The sequence below is a fragment of the Phaseolus vulgaris genome, chromosome 2, assembly GCF_000499845.2.
Source record: "Phaseolus vulgaris cultivar G19833 chromosome 2, P. vulgaris v2.0, whole genome shotgun sequence".
Lineage (NCBI taxonomy): Eukaryota > Viridiplantae > Streptophyta > Magnoliopsida > Fabales > Fabaceae > Phaseolus > Phaseolus vulgaris.
In genome coordinates, this window is record NC_023758.2 from 19,452,330 (window position 1) to 19,474,991 (window position 22,662).

Sequence of the window (22,662 nt, forward strand, 5' to 3'; positions counted from 1 at the left end):
TGAGAGTCCATGTGAAGGCGACTTATTGGTGGTGAGACGTATGCTAGGCAAAGTTTTGAAACCCTTTGATGAAAGTTAAAGAGAAAACATTTTCCATATTAGATGTCTCATTAATGATAAGTTGTGTTCTTTGATTATGGATGAGGGGAGTTGTCCGAATGTGGCAAGTACAAGAGTAGTAGATAAACTTGGATTGTCTACTATCTTTCATGCAAAACCCTATAAGCTTAGATGAAGTATAGGCATAACCATCAAGTATAGGCATCTCATTCCAAGATTAGATGACTTGTTGGATGAATTACATGGGTCTAAAATATTTTCCAAATTTGATCTTAAGAATGATTATAACCAAATCCGGATTAAACCGGGGGATGAAAGGAAAATCGCCTCTAAGACCAAATTTGGTTTATATGAGTGGTTAGTCATGCCTTTTGGCTTGACTAATGCTCGTAGTACCTTCATGCGACTCATGCACCATGTTTTAAGACCTTTCATTGGCAAGTTTGTAGTGGTTTATTTTGATGACATTCTTATCTATAGCTTGTCTTTAGAAGATCATGAGAAGCATGTTAGGCAAGTGTTAGAAACCCTTAGGAAGGAGAGTTTGTATGCTAATTATGCTAATTGTATGTTTGCACTAGATCATATAAACTTCCTAGGGTTTGTTTTGAGTTCAAAAGGGGTGCATGTAGATCAAGAAAAGGTTGCAACAATTCAACATTGGCCAACACCCACCAATGTTAATGAGGTACGGAGTTTTCATGGACTTGCTAGTTTTTATAGGCAGTTTGTGCAAAACTTTAGTACCATTGCAGCACCTCTAAATGCCATAGTAAAGAAGGATGTGGTTTTTAAACGGGGACAAGAACAAAAAGAAGCTTTTGAAATTTTGAAAGAAAAATTGACTAAGGCCCCAATTTTAGCCCTTCCTAACTTTACTAGACATTTGAAATAGAATGTGATGCCTCTAACATAGGCATTGGGGTTGTTCTCCTTCAAGAGGGCCACACCATAGCTTATTTTAGTGAGAAACTCAAAGAGAGTCATCTCAACTACTCCACCTATGATAAGGAACCTTATGCTCTTGTTAGAGCCTTGCAAAATTGGCAACACTACCTTTTTTCAAAGGAGTTTGTGATACATAGTGATCATGAATCCCTTAAATATTTGAAAAGCCAAAGAAAGCTTAACAAGAGACATGCCAAGTGTGTGGAGTTCCTTGAGAAATTTCCTTATGTGATCAAACATAAGCAAGGTAAAATAAATGTGGTTGCGGATGCACTTTCAAGAAGATATACCTTGCTAAATATTTTGGATGTTTAATTCTTAGGATTTGATCACATAAAGGAAATCTATAAAGATGACCTTGATTTCTCTCTTATCTATCAAGAGTGTTCCAAAGGAGGACTCAAAGACTTTTTCATACATGATGGTTTCGTTTTCAAAGGAAAAAGACTTTGTATTCCCCAAGGATCTTTAAGACAATCTCTTGTTAGAGAGGCACATGAGGGTGGGCTTATTTTCGGGTAGCTAGGACTTTAGATACATTGCATGAACATTTCTTTTGGCCCCACATGCGCAAATCCGTACATAGCTTCTGTGATAAATGCATAGCATGTAGGAAGGCTAAATCTAAAGTGCAACCTCATGGTTTATATACCCCTCTTCCCATCCCTAATATACCTTGGGTAGATATTTCAATGGATTTTATTCTAGGTCTTCCCAAGACATCTCGGGGTATGGATTCTATCTTTGTGGTAGTGGACCGTTTTTCTAAAATGGCTCACTTTATTCCATGCCACAAAGTATATGATGTTTGTTTTATTGCAAATCTTTTCTTTAAGGAAGTAGTTCGTTTGCATGGGATTCTTAGAAGTATTGTATCCGACAGAGATCCAAAGTTCTTAAGCCACTTTTGGAGGACTTTGTGGGGAAAAATTGGAACTAAACTCTTGTTTTCTACTACTTGTCATCCCCAAACTGATAGTCAAACTGAAGTGGTTAATAGAACTTTGGGTCAAATGTTAAGATGCCTTATTTCCGAGAACCCAAGGGTGTGGAAACTTTACTACCTCATATTGAATTTGCCTATAATAGAGTAGTAAAGTCTACCACATCCCACACTCCTTTTGAGGTTGTTTATAGGTTCAATCCCCTCACACCTCTTTACCTTCTTCCAATTCCTGTACTTGATGAGGTGTTGTGCAAGAATGGTTTTGAAAAAGCTTCTTTTAATAAAGACTTGCACCATCACATCAAGCTGCAAATTAAAAGGAGAGTCGGCAACAACAAAAGGCACAAGGCATTAATCTTTGAACCCAAGGATTAGGTTTGGCTACACTTGAGGAAGGATAGATTCCCTACTCAAAGGAAGTCCAAACTTATGCCACGCGGTGATGGACCTTTTCAGGTCATCAAGAGGATTAATGATAATGCCTATGAGTTAGATATGCCTGATACATACCTTGGTAGTCATTCTTTTAATATCAGTGATCTAACTCATTTCTCTACAGGTCTTCCAAATTTGTGGATGAATTCTCTCCCACCCAAGGAGCATGATGAGGACCAAGGAGAGAGGGCGCCTGAGGCCCTAGCCCAACAAGCCCAAGCCCAATCTGAGGCCTCATGATCTCATCATCCACCATGCCTCAGAGGATTACTAGGAGCAAGGCACAAACATTAGGAGATGAGCATCAATTGATGTCTCTTTCTGTAATTTCTTTATAGTAGATTTAATAGAACATAAAATGAAGGTGTGAATAGAAGTTTAGGGCCTATGAGAAGAAATGGAAACAAGTCGCACCTTCCATGTGACTCTCTTTTAGGCGCCATTTTGAATTGCTTTCCTTTTGAATTTCCCACATTTTGCTTGGGTGAAATCCGGTCCTCTCACACTGTAAATAGAGATGTTTGGCTCATGTAATTTCAAGTTGAATGAAGATTAAAGTTACTATACACAAATTGTGTGAGATTAGTGAGACTTGTTTCTCCTAGCTTAGTCTTATCTTGTGAGTGTTTGGGAACTCTCAAGTGGCGGCATCATCACTTATCTTGGAGCAAATTCACCATTCCAAGTGGCATGATCTTCTTCCCAAGCTTCAACCACATAAGCTTTCCTTTCCTTCATCTTCCAATTCCATTTCCATTCCATTTCAATTTCTAAATATGTCTTGTTCTTGTGTTCTTGTTTCTATTCAGTTCAATTGCCTTGTTTAGTGTTTCTATTCAGTTCAATTGCTTTGTTTGGTGTTTCTATTCGGTTCAATTATTTTGATTAGTGTTTTTGTTTCCAAACCTTGTTTTGTCATTCATAATCCCATATAATTTGTTTTTCCTTTGGTCTTATGGAAATGAACCTTCACATCCACTTAACACTTGTTAAGTTAATGTCCAGTGGGAATTTTCCTTAGACTTGTGACCTTCATTGTTTAATCAATCTCAATTCTAATTCTAAAAGTGTCACCTAAATGAATCAATCTAAAATCAACTCACATCACAGAGGTAAAAGGAAAACACAATTATATGGTGAATATGATGACAATTATGGTGTGGAATTGAACAAGCAACATAAGAACAAAAGAGAAGACCGAATGTAATTCAAAGAAGCAAAGCTAAGAACATGTTTATGATAGAATGGAATGGAAATGGATAAATGGAAGAGATGATGAAAGAAGAACTTATGGATGGTGGAGCAATGGTGTATCACGCCACTTAATGGGGTGGAACCACCAAGATAAATGGGATGAGGCTGCCACTTGAGAGCATCATGACCCACAAGATAAGACCAATTTGGAGGAGACTCACTCACTCACTACTCACACAAAAATTGTTCATAATTTGTTTACTATAATTTCAACTTGTCATTACAAAGGAGGATGCCTCTTATTTATAGAATGAGGAGCCTTGGAGAACAAGAAGGGAGAGGGGTAGGATGGTCTATGCAAGGGGGCGACCTAGGGTTGGAATTTAGGTCAAAGTCGCCCCTTCCTACATATTCTAGAACCTAGGTTTCCTTCCTTCTCTAATGGACTTCTCATGTCCCAATTTTATAACTTCGCCTTTTTATGCTATATGGACCTACTCTTGCTTATTATACTATTTGAACCCCTCAAGTGAGCCCAACTTATTTACAACATATTCTAAACATTTAAGAAGACCAACAGGAAGAACTTTAGGTGCTCTGGTTTATAGCTTCTTCTTCTGTTGATGCTTTCTCGAGGGTTGGTGGGGCCTGACTTTGTATACTGAGATGATTGGCCCTTTTAGGACTTTCTTGTTGTGTCCTTAGTCACCTGTCGGTTTGTATCAGGAACACTTGCATTCACTGCCACACTTTCTGAAGTTTGTGAGCTACCTCCTCAAGTCAAAAGACTTTTAAAAGAATTTGGTGATGTATTCCCTAAGGAATGACCCATTGGATTTCCACCTTTTAGGGGTATAGAACACCAAATAGATTTATTTCTGGGAGCTAGTTAACCAAATAGACCGGTTTATAGAACTAATCTTGAGGAGACTAAAGAGATAGAATCACAAGTTCAAGAATTGTTGGAGAAGGGTTGGGTTCAAAAGAGTCTAAGTCCTTGTGTTGTACCTGTTTTGTTGGTGCCTAAGAAAGATGGCAAGTGGAGAATGTGTTGTGATTGTAGAGCCATCAATAACATCACCATCAAATATAGGCATCCAATTCCTAAACTGGATGATATGCTTGATGAATTGCATGGGTCCACTATATTTTCCAAGATTGATCTTAAAAGTGGATATCACCAAATAAGAATCAAAGAAGGTGATGAGTGGAAAACTACTTTTAAGACCAAACTTGGACTATATAAGTGATTAGTGATGCCTTTTGGACTCACTAATGCACTTAGCACTTTCATGAGGCTTATGAATAATGCATAGGTAAATATGTAGTAGTTTATTTTGATGATATATTAGTATATAGTCAAAGCCTAGAGTCTTACCTAAGTCACCTAAAGGAGGTTCTTTTAGTGCTTAGGAAAAATAGTTTGTTTGTTAATATAGATAAAATCAATTTTTGTGTAGATAGTGTAGTGTTTTTAGGTTTTATAGTCAACAAAAATCGGGTACATGTTGACCCCAAGAAAATCAAATCCATCCAAGAATGGCCAACCCCACAAAATGTATGAGATGTTAGGAGCTTCCATGGCTTAACAAGTTTTTATAGGAGATTTGTTCCTAACTTCTCAAGTCTAGCTTCACCACTCGATGAGTTAGTGAAGAAAGACACTCCATTTTGTTGGACGGAGAAGCATGAGCAAGCCTTCCAAAGGTTGAAAGCTCAACTCACCAATACACCCATTCTAGCTTTACCAAACTTTTCAAAAGCTTTTGAGCTAGAGTGTGATGCATCGTAAGTAGGAATAGGTGTTGTGTTGTTGCAAGGTGGACCCTCAATTGCATATTTTAGTGAAAAACTTCATGGTGCAGCCCTCAACTACCCCACATATGACAAAGAGCTCTATGCACTTGTGAGGGCCTTGCAGACTTGGGAACACTATCTAGTCTCAAAAGAATTTGTCATACATAGTGATCATAAGTCTTTGAAATATTTGAAGGGTCAACACAAGTTGAACAAAAGAATGCAAAGTGGATGGAATTTCTTGAGCAATTTCCATATGTTATCAAATACAAGAAGGGCAATAAAAATATTGTGGCGGATGCTCTTTCAAGGAGACATGCCCTCTTTTCTAAACTTGGAGCCCAAATTCTTGGATTTAAAAACATACCTGAAATTTATAAAGAAGATATTTTGCACCCACTTTTGCTAAGTGCCAACATAGAGCATAAGGAGGTTTTAATGTTTCTGAGGGGTACTTATTTAAAGAAGGAAAACTTTGCATACCTCAAGGAACACATTAAAAACTCCTTGTAAAAGAATCACATGAAGGAGGACTCATGGGCCATTTAGAGTTGACAAAACTCTTGAGCTTTTAAAAGGAAAATTCTTTTGGCCACACATGAGGAAAGATGTCCAAAGACATTTCATAGATGAATTTCATGTTTAAAAGCTATGTCTAAGACAATGCCTCATGGACTCTACACTTCTTTACCTTTTGTAAGTGCTCCTTGGAAAGACATAAGCATGAATTTCATATTAGGACTTCCTGGGACACAACGAGGTTTTGATTCCACCTTTGTGGTAGTGGATAGATTTAGCAAGATGACTCATTTTATACCTGATCCGATCGGTCATCGGTAGTCGATGACGTCAGCAGCAGAGGACCACGTGGACCACTCGCAGGGTGACACGTGGACCAAGTGACAGAGAGATCAAGGAGACGATCGCCAAGAGCGGTGATCGGGGGTCAGTAACCAAGTGACCATCGACAGATCAGGAGGCAGAGAGGTCAGGGGACAGATCACCCAGAACGGTGATCGGAGGTCAGTAGCCAAGTGGCCACCAACCGACCAGTTCCCAGACTCACGCCTGGGGGTAGAACGCGAGAAGTAAATGGAGCACTGATCAGTCATCGGGTGCATTGTCATCGAGGTCTCGTGTTACACGCAGTTAAACTGGGATTGAGGTTCCCAGCGAGAGCGTTACGCATGAACCTCGCATGAGCACATCCCAGGGAATCATGCACGAGAGTGGCCTGAGGGAACTAGTAAACCAGTCAGTGATTGGTGATTCCCTAAACCCATTACGTGCGTGACACCGTGTAGGGTAAGCCGTTTACGCAGGGAGCAACGTCTGGTGAGTGTGCCTAGACCAGCCACACCTGGCGTTCTCCTGAGAGTATGCGATTTACCCAGATGGAAGAAATATCCTAAGTTACTCCGCAAGGGAGTAACTTAGGCACACAAGAGAAGCGCTAGAGCCCTTCCAGTAAGTGACACGTGTGTGGTTAGATGTGAGTCGCATGCCTCCACGTGTCATCATCTGAGAGGGGTGCGGTCCAGATAAAGGTGCACTCCGTACCGCTAAAGGTACAGACAAGCGCAGCCAAGCGCAGAGACGCGCGAACACGCACAGACACCCACACTCTACTGATTCTGAAGGTACATTGTCTCAGAAAAGCATAACAGGGTTCTGACACATGCCAGAAAAGCATAACAGAATTCTATTATGCCCAGAAGCAGAGAGAGAGACATAGAAAGAGAATCAGGGAGAGATTGAGGGGATACGAAAATTAGAGAGCAAGAGTTTTTCATACACACTGCTAGTTTTCTCATTTGGTGGTTCTGTGGTCTAACTTGATCGACGGAGTGCAAACGGTCGCTAGAGGCGCCGTCTGTGTGTTTTGCAGGTCACGTTTGGAGCATTAAGAGAAGGTTCTGAGGGTGACTTTGCAGAGAACGCAGTCGCGTAGACGGGACAGAGAGCGCTAGGAAGCGATTCCTCCACGTTCGAGTTGCCGGCAGGATCATTTGGCGCCCACCGTGGGGCCCGAGTGAATCGTGGTCCCATATACACCACAGTATTGAAGCTTACCAGAGTTTTACCAACTTCTTTGATAGGAAAATATGCCAAGAAATAGACAACCATCACCTGCGCCATCTGCTGACGAAGGAGCTGTGACAATGGCGCAGGTCCTGGAGATGGTGCGTACGCTGCAGGATAATGCCGCAGCGTCAAAAGCTGAACAAGAAAGGATGCAGACGGAGTTGGCCGCGTCGCAAAGCAAGAACGACGAGCTGAATCGCGTCAATGAAGAGTTGAGGAGGACGTTGCAGGCGCAGAGGGAACACGTGGTTGACGAAAGGATGTCTAGGCAGCCGTCACCTCCAAGAGCGTTCCCCATGCCATTCTCCCCTGAAATCATGGGAACCATGGTGCCTCCCAACCTGGTGGGGGTGAAGGCGTCGTTCAAGGGGGTAGAAGACCCGAAGGCACATCTGACGACGTTCCACACCCAGATGATGTTGTCCGGGGGCTCGGATGCTGTGTACTGCAAAATGTTCATGAGCACGTTAAGCGGAATCGCCATGGAGTGGTTCGTGAGCTTACCAGAAGGGCATATCACGTATTTCTCTCAGTTTTCAAAGCTCTTCACTGAGCAATACATCGTCAACAAAGCACCTGCAGTGGTGTCATACTTTTGTTCGACGTGCGTCAGTACCAAGGTGAGTCGCTGAAAGACTACCTCAACGGCTTTGGAGCACAAGTGGTTAGACTGCCCAGCAAAGATGAAGATATGCTGGTGCACGCGTTTAAGAAGGGAGTGCTGTCTGGCCCCTTCAGCGAGTCTCTCATCAGGAGCCATCCCAGCACCTTTGCAGAGATCCGGCGACGCGCGGTGGCGCACATAGTGGCAGAAACAGAGGTTTCTGAGAAGAGAGGAAGTGCTGCACCACAAAGACCGCGTGGAGGGCAAGGGAAATCGCAGCAAGCAAGGGTGCATGAGGCCAAGGAGGGGAAAAAGGTGCGGGAAAAACCTCGTCCCTATGCACCAGGCAAAGATCAGAGCAGGGGGAACAATGTGCCCCCAAGATACAATTTCATGGTGGGATTGGCGGATCTCATCGCCCTTCCTGCTGTAGCAGCAAGACTACGCGTACCGGAGAAAACTGATAAGGTACTTGGTAGAAAGAAGAATGAGTGGTGTGAGTTTCACCAGGCCTTTGGCCACACACTTCACTCCTGTTTGGCGTTGGGACACCAACTGGCAGAGCTGGTGAAGTCTGGGTTCCTAGCAGATTACCTGCGTGAGCCGCAGGGTGATCGCGCGTCGGGATCTCAGGCTGGAGAACAACAGCATGAAGTCCCTGTGCATGGGGAGGTGCAAACGATCGCGGGAGGCTTCTCTGGTGGGTATGCACAGCGTCACAGAGAAGGAGGTACGCCCGGTCGGTTATGGCGGTAGACGCGATAAATGAGAGCCATTACCCTGAAGTAGATATTATCTTCAGGAAAGTTGATCTACGGGACGTTGTCCCACACGACAACGACCCTGTGGTCATTTCCCTCATCACAGCAGGAAGACGAGTGCACAGAGTACTCGTAGATCAAGGAAGCTCGACAGACGTCATGTTCTGGCCAACGTTCAACAAGTTGCAGATGTCCCCTGATCAGCTGAGGCCGTATACCGGGTGTCTCTACGGTTTTGCAGGAGATCAGGTAGAGGTGAGGGGATACATTGAGCTGAGGACAACGTTCACTGACGGAACGACAGCCCGCACTGAAAGGATAAAGTACCTAGTGGTGAACGCCCCTTCTGCGTACAACATTTTGTTGGGGAGGCCAACACTCAATAGGTTGGGCGCAATACCATCAACGAGGCACATGAAGTTGAAACTGCCGTCGATGGAGGGAACCGTGATAACCATCAAGTCGGATCAGGCTGAGGCAAGACGCTGTTATGAGAACAGCCTGAAGCAGAAGAGAAGTGTATGTCACGTCACCACGAAACCACCACCAGGTGTGCGCGAAGAGCGATCGGTGGTTAGGGAGACATAGGGCGCTCAGAGGATGGAGGACGCTGCGGTGGGGGGCTTCCAGGTAGCTCAAGTTGAAGAAGAAGAGGAGGGCGCTATCGCACCTCGCGAGTCAGGGATCGCGAGGGCGGTCATCGCCAGCGAGAGAAGGCCCCACCCAGCTGAAGGATGGGTCGAAGTGGACATCGGGGGGAAAAAGTTCAAGTTGGGGGGATCCCTCGTTGAAGAAGAGCGAAAGCTGATCGTTGGTGTGATCGAAAAGCACATGGGTGCCTTTGCATGGTCAGCGTCCGACATGCCAGGAATCGACCCTGATTTCCTTTGCCATCGTCTGTCGATGGATCCGAAGGTTCGACCTGTGCGACAAAGACGAAGGAAATTCAACGAGGAAAAGAGAAAGGTGATCCACGACGAAGCGCAGAAGCTCCTTGCTGCAGGGCATATCAGAGAGATCCAGTACCCCGAGTGGCTAGCGAATGTGGTACTGGTTCAGAAGGCAAGCGGCAAGTGGAGGATGTGCGTGGACTTCACTGACCTCAACAAGGCGTGCCCCAAGGATTCTTACCCTTTACCCAGTATAGATGCCCTAGTTGATAGCGCATCAGGGGGAAAGCTACTCAGCTTTTTGGATGCCTTTTCAGGGTATAACCAGATCAGGATGCACCCCATGGATGAGTGCAAGACCGCGTTTATGACGGAACGGTCTTGCTATTGCTACAAGGTCATGCCATTCGGGCTAAAGAACGCGGGGGCCACCTACCAGCGGCTCATGGATAGGGTACTCTCGCCCATGCTGGGAAGGAATGTACATGCATATGTAGATGACATGGTGGTTACGTCCCAAGAGAAGAAGCACCATGCAGCTGATCTGGAAGAACTACTCACCACCATTGCCAAGTACAGGCTGAAGCTCAACCCTGAGAAGTGTATTTTCGGTGTGGAGGCTGGGAAGTTCTTGGGTTTCCTCTTAACAGAGCAGGGAATCGAAGCTAACCCAGAGAAGTGCGCAGCAATCATGGCAATGAGGAGCCCAACGACGGTGAAGGAAGTGCAGCAGCTCACCGGTCGCTTGGCAGCCTTGTCCCGGTTTATGTCCGCTGGAGGGGAGAAAGGTCATCCATACTTCCAGTGTCTCAAACGCAACAGCAGATTCCTTTGGACACAGGAGTGCGAGGAGGCCTTCATCAAACTGAAGGAGTATCTGGCGAGCCCACCAGTCTTGCGAAAACCTCAGGTAGGCATCCCTCTTCGTCTATATTTCGCTGTGACGGAGAGAGCAGTCAGCTCAGTCCTGGTGCAAGAGCAAGACCAGACCCAGAGGCCTGTTTACTTTGTGAGTAAGGTGCTGCAAGGCCCTGAAACAAGGTACCAGGCCCTCGAGAAGGCTGCCCTGGCGGTGGTGTTTTCAGCCAGAAGACTCAGGCATTACTTCCACAGCTTCACAGTGGTGGTGATGACTGATCTGCCTATCCAAAACGTGCTGAAGAAACCTGATGTAGCAGGCAGGATGGTCAAGTGGGCGGTGGAATTGTCAGAGTTTGACATTCAGTACGAGCCCCGAGGATCGATCAAGGGGCAGGTGTTCGCGGAATTTGTGGTCGAGCTGTCATCGATCGCGACACCTGCAGAAGGTTTAGGTTTCCGATGGGTGTTATCGGTGGACGGTTCCTCTAATCAGCAGGGGAGTGGCGCTGGAGTCATTTTGGAAGGCCCAAACGGGGTACTGATCGAGCAGTCCCTCCGCTTTGCCTTCAAGGCCAACAACAATCAGGCGGAGTACGAAGCCCTGATCGCAGGAATGTTGCTGGCAAGAGAAATGGGAGCAAGAAACCTGTTGGCCAAAAGCGACTCTTTGCTGGTCACGGGGTAGGTTACAGGGGAGTTCCAGGCAAAGGATCCCCAGATGGCAGCCTACCTGGAGTATGTACTGCTCCTGAAGACGTCCTTCACCGAGTTTGAATTGGTACACGTGCCAAGAGAGCAAAATGCCAGAGCAGACCTGCTTGCCAAGCTAGCCAGCTCAGGCAAAGGGGGGAAGCAGAGGACCGTCATTCAGGAGACCTTGAAGGTACCGCGTGCGTTCGTGTCAGACAACCAGGTACTTCATGTATACAAATCAATGGAGCGCCTGACGATCGGTCATCGGTCGTTGACCCAAGAAACGCTGAGAGCACCGAGGGTGAGATCGCGACCGTCGAAGACCGATGAGTCGATGGAGGTCCGCGCGGAGAAGGAACCCGACACCTGGATAACGCCATACCAGTTATACTTAGAAGATGGTGTACTCCCACTCGACGTGGCAGAGGCAAAAAGGATAAAGAGGAGTTCAAGTAAGTTTACTCTAATAGATGGAAACCTCTTTAGATTTGGATTTTCTCACCCTGTGCAGATCTGTGTGCACGACGAGCAATGCACCAGACTCATGTCTGAGCTGCACGAGGGGGTGTGCGGAAGCCACGTAGGTGGTCGCGCTTTGGCAAGTAGGATACTCCGTGCGGAGTACTACTGGCCAAAGCTGAAGGAAGACTGCGTAAGGTTTGCTCAGCGCTGCAAACAGTGTCAACTGCACGCAGACTGGCACAAGGCACCTCTTGAGGAGTTGAGGTCCATCCATAGCCCGTGGCCATTCCACACATGGGGGATCGACATCCTAGGACCTTTTCCCCTGGCGATAAGGCAGATGAAGTTTCTCATTGTGGCCATCGAGTACTTCACCAAGTGGGTGAAGGCAGAACCAGTCGCACACATCACCGCACAGAAAGTCGAGCACTTCGTCTGGAAGAACATCGTCTGCCGCTTCGGAATACCCAAGAGGTTGGTCTCCTGCAATGGCACCCAGTTCACGAGTCATCAGCTGAGGAAGATGTGTGAGGAGTTAAAGATACAACAGGTTTTCGCTTCAGTGGAACACCCACAAACCAATGGGCAGGTGGAGTCGGCCAATTGAGTACTGCTCAGGGGGCTGAAGCGAAGACTAGACAAGGCTAAAGGAAGCTGGGCAGAGGAGGTCCCCAGAATCGTATGGTCTTATCATACCACCCACCAGTCCAACACCCATGAGACACCCTTCAGCCTTGTCTATGGGACAGACGCCATGATTCCCGTGGAAATACAGGAGAGCTCCCCCAGATTCTTGAATTTCATTGCTGAAGAGTCCAATGAAGAACGAAAGGTGAATCTCGACCTGCTGGACGAAGTGCAGGAGGAAGCCAGAGTCAGTGCTGAAGCCGTAAAGAGAAGAGTAGAGCGGAGGCACAACTCTAAGGTGAGGCCCAGGCGTTTCCAGGAAGGTGATCTGGTGATGAGAAAGGCGCATCAGAATGAGATAGAGAACAAGTTGTCCCCAAAGTGGACAGGCCCGTACAGAGTGGTCGAGACGTTGGAGAATGGAGCCTATCGCCTAGAGACTTTGGAGGGAGGAGCAATCCCCAGAACGTGGAATGCCACCCATTTAAAATTTTATTTCAGTTAAAGTTGTACAGTAGTTGCGTTCTCGCGCTAAAAGATACATGCTTTGTATGTGGTGGAAACAGTTGAACAGACAAGGGGGCACTCTTTTCCCTAAGGAGGGTTTTTAACGAGGCCACCCAATTAAAGAAAAATTTCCAGCATATCAAGTGTGCGCAAGTATTAAAATCCTCCTTGCCCCAGGCGCAAGCGCAGGTAATAGGTTAGGCCTTACTCTCCCTATGCGCAAGTACTGGCACTGATCTAAGTCTTCCTCATCCCAGGTGTGAGCGCAGGCAGCTAAGGGTTTGAAAAGCCAGGGGTGTTAGTAAAACCAAGAGAGGGAAAGGAAAGATTCTGGCAAGTGTCCTTACCCACTTGGCATACACCAATATTGGCCCAGTAAGACTCTTAGCCCGAAACCCTTCTCACCCAGGAGTGAGGCAGGAGATGAACGACTCAATCCGCCGAAGGGTGATGACCTTGGGGAAAGTAAGAGGGGTTAGCGAGAAACACTTTTCTTTCCCCAAAACGAGGCATCACCTCGAGCGATCGATGTCAAAGTCCTCTATGCACTCAGCGCTAGAGCGACAGAGTAGCCAAGTAAAGATCGAAGAACGATCACTGATGAGTCGTCAGTGATTGGTTAGTGGCGCAAAGCAGCGCACGAGAACTGTTAAACATAAAGCTAAGGGAGTAGCTAGTCGTGATCAAGTAGAGGCCAAGATCAAAGGAGGCAGATCGCGCTAGGCCCAAGCTGGTTAACACCTAGTCGTGTGCAAAGGGAAAGATAAAGCTTAAGATCACGCTGAACCTAAGCTAGCTAACAGTTAGTCGTGTGCATAAAGAAAGGTGAAGCTCAAGAAAAATACAAGAGAAGAAGCTTATACAAATTGAGAGTATGTATTCACAACCAAGTCTTATACAAATTCTGAGTACTAGGAAAAGTTGTGCAGAAGTAAAAATTTACAAGAAAGAGAAGAGATCAAGGGGCAGGAGGGGTGAGCTTTCCATCTACCACTTCGTGATAAATGCTGAATTGCGAGAGGTCCAGGTCTGGGAGAACGCAGCGGATTTGCTCGAGTGCCAGCTCGAATCCGTTAGTAAGGGCATCAGCACCCACGTTCATCAAATCAGCTTTCTCCGCCTCCAGTTTTTGCTTTGAGGCCTCCGCAGCATTTCTCTCAGTGGTAATGGCAGCAAGGGAGGAGGCAACTTCTTCCAGTTGGCCCTTGGCTTCAGACAGTTTGCCCACCACCTCCTCAAGTTTTTTCTCTCCAGCAGCAGCCGCTTCTTTGGTGGACTCGAGCTCCCCCACTAGTTGAGAGTTCAGTTGGCGTAGGGAGGAGGTCTCGGCCCGTAGCTCCACCACCGCGCAGTCCAGAGAGCTAACAGTCTGCCCCATCAAGATCTCCGTCTTGATGGTCTCTTGGACCTGCGCTAGGTACTCCCTCCTAGCTTTTTCCACCATGCCCCGCATCAGCTCTACAGACCCTTGAGCAGCTTCGAAGTCACTTCGCAGTGACTCCTTGTCGTGCTCAAGCTCCTTCACCCTCTTCTCCAGGGCTATTTGCTTGCGGTGCTGGGTGGAAAACTCCAAAGAGAGCACCATCTGCCTGGCCAGGTGCATGTCCACCTCATCACCGTTCCATTCGACGAGCTCCCGGTTGCTAATGAGTTGTCGAACCAAGGTGATGACCCTGCTAAAGTTCTCGTGGCTGGCTCCAGAGGCGCTTGGGCGCGAGCTGGATCCACCACATTCAGCAGGTGCAGTGGGGATTGGCAGTGGTGGTGGGGACCCCCAGGTCGAGCAGAAGCACCCCCAGCAGGAGGAGCAGATGGACCAGGTGATTGGCCTGCTGGGGAGGGAGATGGCGGTTGAGAAGTTGGAGGCAACTGTTGGCAGGCAGAAGGAAGGCATGTGGGCTCTGGGGCAGGTTGAGTAGAGGGAGGAGGGGGTGAACCTTCCTCTACCTCCACCACCTCGATCTCCCCAGGCTGGAGAGACGAAGCCCCCTCAACCACTGGCAATTTCCTCTGGCGGTGTATAAGAGGAGAGCCAGAGCTTTCCTCTTCGGTTGAGGCAGCAGCAGCAGCAGTAGCAAGTGAAGTAGAAGCCTTAACCAGTCTTTTTCTTTTCCTTCCTTGCTCGGGGCCTTCAGCTGGCGCGACCGAGAGAGGAGGGGCTGCGATGGGCTCAGTGGTAGAAGAAGAGGAGCCAGTTCCCTTGGTTCCCCGAAGTTTGGCAAGCTCCAGCAAGGCTTGCCTCCTGTCTTTCCCCGACATTGAATCTACATAGATGAGAAAAGGAAGAGTTAGTTGGCCAAGTTATGCAAGTAAGTCAAAATATATAAAAGCATGCATGAGAAGGTGCAAGTATCCTAAGAGGTGGAAGAAGAGCTACCTATGTACTTTTTCAGGGCCAACACATCGAACTCATCTTTGATGAGGCGAGCAGAGTTGTACTTGGCCCCCAGGAACAGCCCACATAGCTCGCGCTCGTAGGGGGCCATGGCTTCGAGGTCCCTGGGTTTCTTGAATTCAACCCCAGGAACCCAGTAGAGGGGGTACCCCTCGAGCAGATTTGGACTTTGTGGGGTGGCAGATATCATGTAGAACCTGCCCTTCCAGTTTTTGAAGGATTGCTGGTATAGGCCCAGGAGCACCCGTCCAGCAACCCCGTTCAGGCTAACCCAGGACCTGTCCCCAGGATTCTTCGCCTCGAAGAAGTAGAGGAACACATCCACGGAGGCGTTGTGCCCGAAGTAATTGCAGAGGATCTGAAATGCCCGGATGAAGGCCCAGGCATTGGGATGGAGTTGGCAGGGCGCGACGTTCAACTCCATCATCAGCTCCTTTTCGAAAAAGGTGAAGGGGAGGCGCAGCTTCAACCTTTTGAAGATGGCGGAGTAGATGAAGACGAAGGGCACCCCATTGGTGGCCCTATCGTTCGCACAGATGGGCACCCCTCGAGGAGGGATGCGGACTTGGATGTTGAAGTCGTTTTCCCTGTCTATGGCGCACGAAGGTTCATCCGGGTCATGGCTCAGAAGGGAAGTGAGGTGACCCTGCGGTAGTAGGGTGGATGTTTCGGCCAGCAACGCCAGGGGGGCCCAGTCGTAGACCCTGGCGTTGTCATGGTAGGAGGTGGCAACAGGTGGTGGTGGAGCTGGCGCACTCGCGGAAGGCTGTGCACCAGAGGATGAGGCAATAATGCACGCGGTTTGTTTCAAGCGAGCCATCGCGAGATAGCTGCAAATGGAGGAAAAACGAAAGGTCAGAATGAATGGAAGAAGAGGGAATGATGAATGGTTCGGTGAAAACAGAGAAGGGAAAGGAGAAAGAGATGCCCAACTGAAAAAAGGAAGAAGGAGAAGCAGAAATCAGGGCAAGAGCGCGAAAAACCCTAGCGCGGGTCGAGAGAGGGAAAACAGGGGAAATGAATGCATGATAACGAGAAAGGTAAATGCAATCGGTAGAAATAACCTAAATAGACCCAGGAAGAAGAAAAACCATACCTTTGGATGATCGCAAGAGGTTTGGAAGCAGAAAACTTGAAGAAAGATGGGCGCGCAGAGAAAGAGTTCGCAAGAAGTCTGAGAGTCGATTGAAGAAGATGAAGGAACAGTGAAGGCGCGCGCCAATTTGAATAAGAGAAGCGCTAGCGACACACCACGCTGGCCGTCGATGGGGCCACGTGTCGCGAGATTAAGGAAGGAAGTCCAAACGTTAAAGAAGCAACACGTGAGGTGGCACGTGATGCGGTCCCACTTGCCACGTGGACTGAGGGCACGACCACTTAGTCTCTTCGCCGAGAACGAGTTCACGACTCGAGACAGGGGGGCTTGTGATCCGATCGGTCATCGGTAGTCGATGACGTTAGCAGCAGAGGACCACGTGGACCACTCGCAGGGTGACACGTGGACCAAGTGACAGAGAGATCAAGGAGACGATCGCCAAGAGCGGTGATCGGGGGTCAGTAACCAAGTGACCATCGACAGATCAGGAGGCAGAGAGGTCAGGGGACAGATCACCCAGAACGGTGATCGGAGGTCAGTAGCCAAGTGGCCACCAACCGACCAGTTCCCAGACTCACGCCTGGGGGCAGAACGCGAGAAGTAAATGGAGCACTGATCAGTCATCGGGTGCATTGTCATCGGGGTCTCGTGTTACATGCAGTTAAACTGGGATTGAGGTTCCCAGCGAGAGCGTTACGCATGAACCTCGCATGAGCACATCCCAGGGAATCATGCACGAGAGTGGCCTGAGGGAACTAGTAAACCAGTCAGTAATTGGTGATTCCCTCAACCCATTACGTGCGTGACACCGTGTAGGGTAAGCCGTTTACGCAGGGAGCAACGTCTGGTGAGTGTGCCTAGACCAGCCACACCTGGCGTTCTCTTGAGAGTATGCGATTTACCCAGATGGAAGAAATATCCTAAGTTACTCCGCAAGGGAGTAACTTAGGCACACAAGAGAAGCGCTAGAGCCCTTCCAGTAAGTGACACGTGTGTGGTTAGATGTGAGTCGCATGCCTCCACGTGTCATCATCTGAGAGGGGTGCGGTCCAGATAAAGGTGCACTCCGTACCGCTAAAGATATAGACAAGCGCAGCCAAGCGCAGAGACGCGCGAACACGCACAGACACCCACACTCTACTGATTCTGAAGGTACATTGTCTCAGAAAAGCATAACAGGGTTCTGACACATGCCAGAAAAGCATAACAGAATTCTATTATGCCCAGAAGCAGAGAGAGAGACATAAAAAGAGAATCAGGGAGAGATTGAGGGAATACGAAAATTAGAGAGCAAGAGTTTTTCACACACACTGCTAGTTTTCTCATTTGGTGGTTCTGTGGTCTAACTTGATCGACGGAGTGCAAACGGTCGCTAGAGGCGCCGTCTGTGTGTTTTGCAGGTCACGTTTGGAGCATTAAGAGAAGGTTCTGAGGGTGACTTTGCAGAGAACGCAGTCGCGTAGACGGGACAGAGAGCGCTAGGAAGCGATTCCTCCACGTTCGAGTTGCCGGCAAGATCAATACCCTTTCGTAAAGTGGATGATGCTAACAACATCTCTAGGCTCTTCTTTAGAGAAATGGTAAGACTACATGGTTTGCCTAAGACCATAGTTCCGGATAGAGATCCTAAATTTGTCCATTTCTGGAGAACTCTTTGGGAAAGGCTAGGAACTAAGTTGAACTTCTCAACTTCTTGTCATCCTCAAACAGATGGACAAACTAAAGTTGTCGATAATCTCTTTCCATTATGCTTAGGTCAATCATGAAGGAAACCACAAATCTTGGGATAAGTACCTTCATCATATTGAGTTTGCATATAATAGAGTAGTTCATAAAACTACTAATATTTCTCCATTTGAGATTGTGTATGGATTTAATCCTCTTACTCCTTTGGATTTGTTACCTCTACCTAATCCACAAGAATTTGTGCATAAGGAAGGAGTAACAAAAGCTGAATTTGTAAAGAAAATGCATGAGAGGATTAAAAATTAAATATAGCAACAAATAGAGAAATACATGAAAAATAACAATAAGGGAAAGAAATAAATGATATTTTAAGAGGGAGACTAGGTTTCGCTTCACCTTAGAAAAGATAGATTCCCTAATCAGAGGAAGTCTAAGCTTAGTCCCCAGGGAGATGGTCATTTCCAAGTCCTCAAAAGAATCAATAATAATGCATATCAAATTGACCTGCCTAAGGAATACAGAGTACATACTACCTTCAATGTTATGGATCTAACACCTTTTGCAGGTAGTGAAGATGAAGAGGCAAAAGCATGTGATTTGAGGACAAATCCTCTTCTAGGGGGAGGGGATGATGGAGGAAGGTCAGCTCAGGCCCAAGATACAAGAAGACTGGGACTCTGCTATTGATGACAGAGAAACATTCCTATACATGTTAAAATATGTCATAAACCTAGTGTAGAGTATAATTTATTTTCTTGTCAAAGTAGAATAGAAATTTTACTTGTAATTTTTCTTAATTGTAATTAGGGTTATATTAGGCACCTAAAAACCAGCCTATGTTAAATTAGAGTTTCTAGAAGACTCCTAAATTGACCTAGGTCGGTTCAAAACCTAAAAAGAGTCATATGAAGCACACCTTGATAATGTTTGCCTTGTGACACCAAAATAGGCGCCAATATTCAAACCCATTGCATTTGAATTTCCCACCAATTTCTTTGTACAATGGTCAAACCTCTAAGCTATATAAAGAGGTGCTTGGCTCATGAATTTAGAAGATTAATGAAAGAGTGAATTGTTTCCGAGATTGCATGCTTTCTCACTCTCTTGTCTTGCCTCTCTAGGATAGACACCTTAATCTTCTTCACCTTCTCCAAGTGATATGACCCAACTAATCACTCTGCCTACCTATCATGCACCTTCAAGGAAACCATAGCTCCATTGGAGCCCTCCTTGTCCGCCAATTCCATTGAGCTTCCGCAATCCACCACAAAAATTCAAACGTAATGAAGGCAATGCTATCAATTTCATTGTCATAATAGATGTAGAAATCATGTCCCCAAACTGTTTAGATTTGATCTCTCTAAGAGGATTTTGTATGAGTTATTAGAGTTTATGATGAGGTATCAAATTTTTATAGTTTGGCTTTCCAAAGTTCCTTCACCATACTTCATGTACAAGTCAATGTATCCTTCGTGTCTACTATTTCTCCCAAGAAACCTATGATCAAATCATCGTATGGTTGGATGTCAATTTTCAGGATCTTCATTTCTCTGGAATGTCTTTCAATAAAGAATATCGACCTAGCTTCCCTAATCTCCTAAGGTTTTTATAATTGTGAAGTTCTCTACCTATATTGTGATAACCATTGGATCATCAGTGAATGTAATTGGCGGCATCCTCATCCATGAAGAAGAGACCACAACATTCTCTAATTGTACTACTGAAGGTGTTGCTTTCTTGTGGAGGATGATGCTCCTCCTCCATTAGACCTTCCCGTTATGGTGTCAATGGCTTCGTGTAGAGGGGCCTCACATCCTTGTTCTTCTCACTCAGTTTGTGGGCGTTGGTTTGGCCCACGTTGTTGATTATCATCTCAGTTGAAATCATCCATCAACTTAGTTCTTCATAACCTTGGTGATCACGCTCGTCTCTTTGTATAAGCAAGTGGTCGACTGCTCGATATTCAAATCCTTTTACAAACTATAAGAGGTGAACAACTTTAATTAACTCTTCAAGATAGAGCACTCATGGGTGGAACGGCCAAAGTTCTGGTGGTACCTACATTGCTTGGTGGGATCTAAATGAAAAAGATTAGGTACTTTCGTAGGAGTCAAGATTAGCTCGACGTTAAAGGCCTCCTCAAGGATTCTTGCTCAATCTGCGTTCAAATGGATGTATTAGGAGAATCTTGGCCCCCCAGTGTTCTCTAGGCCTTATCATTAGATAACCTTAACTTGGTCTTTCCTTTTCCTTCTTAGTTTTTCCAGGCACCATCTTTGTCTTGACTTTGCTCTTAAATTCTCGTAACTCTTCATGTTCCATGAATTTTGCGACTCTCCATCGTAGTTCATCCTATTTAGTTGAGATTTTTTTTTTTTGCATAAGTTATCTGCAAATGGTCCCAGTGTAAGCTGTGACCATGTGGTGTAGGGCTATTTTGGGTTTAGGTTACGGATGTTAAAAGTGACCTTTTTTAATCTTTCCACAAAAGGCCTCAATGACTCTTATTTCTTTTGCCATATATTTACCAGGGCAACGACTCCAAACTTTGTTATTAGTGTGTCAAAGAAATCAATTGAAGAGGGATGAGCCACATTAACCAATTTAGAGTCACCCATTATACACAATAGAAGACAACATTCTTTGTGGTGTATAGGCTTATCGACTTTACATAAACATATATGTCTTTGACTAGGTTGGTTATTCCAACTACGCGAGAGCTTGGTATCCATAATGCCATCAACAAATGGATGTCGATGAATACCTCCTTTTGTGGTATAGGTATGTGTCGAGGTGTTGAGCCATGACTTGGCTCTGTAGCTTTCAACTTCTGATGCTCAAGTCAATATTGTAGGGTGGTATTGAATGAGACGAGATTGTCACATCTTTCAATGTGGCCTCAAGGTAAGGCTCGTCCTCAAGTTGTAAGGACATACAAATTTAGGGATGGCAAAGTAAAGCAAGTTGTGTCGGTCATATCGTGGTTCACTGAGAAAAATGCGGGCATGGGCTGCCTATTTCAATCATTGGCCCGCTTAGGATCGCACTGCATAACCCATGCAAACCAAGTGCGGGGCGAATTGGCCAGCACATCTCGCATATTTTAAAAATTTAGAAATTTCTATTTGTACCCCATAATTTCTTATTGCAACTTCATATTCTAAAAATATCTAAAATTATATATTCCAAATTCTACATTTGTATTATGTATTGTGCAATCTAATTGTACAATTTAAAACAAAAATTTTAACTTTCAAATTCTATAACCCGAAAATTCTCTAAATTTGACATTCTGAAATTAAAGAAAACACAATCAATGAAAAATGCCAAAGGGTAATTTGAGTTTTTTTTTTTAAGTATGGGGTTCAAGAAGAAAGGCATGGAGGTGCAAGAAGAAACTACCCTCAATCCCTAATTCATAACACCTTCAAAAAAATTCGATAATGATTTTTAATATTTAATATTGTTTTTTTTTATCTTTCTAAACTGCATAGATTGTTTAGGTTTCAATACTCATCAAATGTTAAATGTATTTGTCCCGACCAGTCCTCGCTCATCGACTCAAGGACTGACCTTAGACATTGTGTACTGATGCTTGGTAATGGAAGGGGGCCACGTAAGTTAGTGCCGAGACGCACCTATCAGGGGATTGGTTAGTCTTCGGACATTGGTATCATAGACCCCGATGTTGGAGATCGACATCGGACCTTGCCAACAGAGGGAGAAGATCGGACATCGGTGGTGTGAACGTTGTAGAGGGCCACGTAAGGTGGGCCGTAGAGTTATGATAAGTTAAAAGTTAAGACATGAGATATGTGGGAAGCCTAAGTCACGAAGGATCCATGCACGCGATGTGTATAGCGCATGAAGGCGCAACACGTATGAATAATCCTGGGAGGTGCTAAGGCCCATTAGGGTTAGGGTTTTCAAGAAAAGTTGCATGCATGGCACGTGAATACTTAGGGCACCCACAAAGCAGATGACGCTAGAGATCAGGTGCACAAGTTGGTACCCAAGCGACCACTCTGTTATTCACTGCACTCCAGTTAAGGGAAGTTCATGTGCCAGATACACTACGATTATGCAAATAGCGGCGCAAGGACGTTTCCTAAGGAACCCTAGATGAGAGCAACAACACCAAGGTAAACCCTAGCTTCAACCTATATAAAGGGTGCCAAGAACCTTAGCAAGGTACACAGTTTCTAAGACTGAAGCTAATATACACTCCTGGTGTTTGTTTGCCCTAATACTGACTTGAGCATCGGAGTGCAAACGGCCGCTAGGGCGCCCCTTTACTTTGCAGGTGAGAGGTTTCTTGATCAAGGACGTTCGATTCTCAGACGGAGATAGAAGGGTCAAAGCAGTTGTTGGAGTTAACCGGCGAAGCGAGTCAACCGGTAGGAACATTTGGCGCCCACCGTGGGGCCCATTAAAGAAAGGTCCCACTCGCAATCACGTTAGGAGTCTTTACCAATAATATGAGGAGTACGAGGCAAGGAACTGCTGAACCCACGGGGGTTGTGCCCCCCGGAGGGGACAGCGTTACCACGCAGCAAATCTTGGAGACAATGCGTGCCCTCCAAGAAGAAGTGGCGGCATCTAGGGTTGAAATTTC

The 22,662-nt window shown here is 45.9% G+C and overlaps 1 protein-coding gene across 1 annotated transcript; it reads right to left on the reverse strand.

The window, feature by feature from the left end:
- Nucleotides 1-13,763: 13,763 nt before the first annotated feature.
- LOC137809160 (uncharacterized) lies at nt 13,764-15,356 on the reverse strand. Its single transcript, XM_068610297.1, has 4 exons — nt 15,248-15,356; nt 14,543-15,134; nt 13,967-14,459; nt 13,764-13,781 (listed from the first exon to the last, which is right to left on the reverse strand). Exons 1-4 carry the CDS (start codon nt 15,354-15,356, stop codon nt 13,764-13,766), a joined length of 1,212 nt encoding a protein of 403 aa, XP_068466398.1.
- Nucleotides 15,357-22,662: the final 7,306 nt, after the last annotated feature.

Coding starts and splice junctions, on each gene's coding strand:
- LOC137809160 (XM_068610297.1), bottom strand. CDS start 15,356: ATGGCCCCCTACGAGCGCGAGCTATGTGGGCTGTTCCTGGGGGCCAAG. Junction 15,135..15,247: donor GGCCCTGAAAAAGTACATAG/GTAGCTCTTCTT, acceptor TCATCTATGTAG/ATTCAATGTCGGGGAAAGAC. Junction 14,460..14,542: donor GCCACGAGAACTTTAGCAGG/GTCATCACCTTG, acceptor GCACCTGGCCAG/GCAGATGGTGCTCTCTTTGG.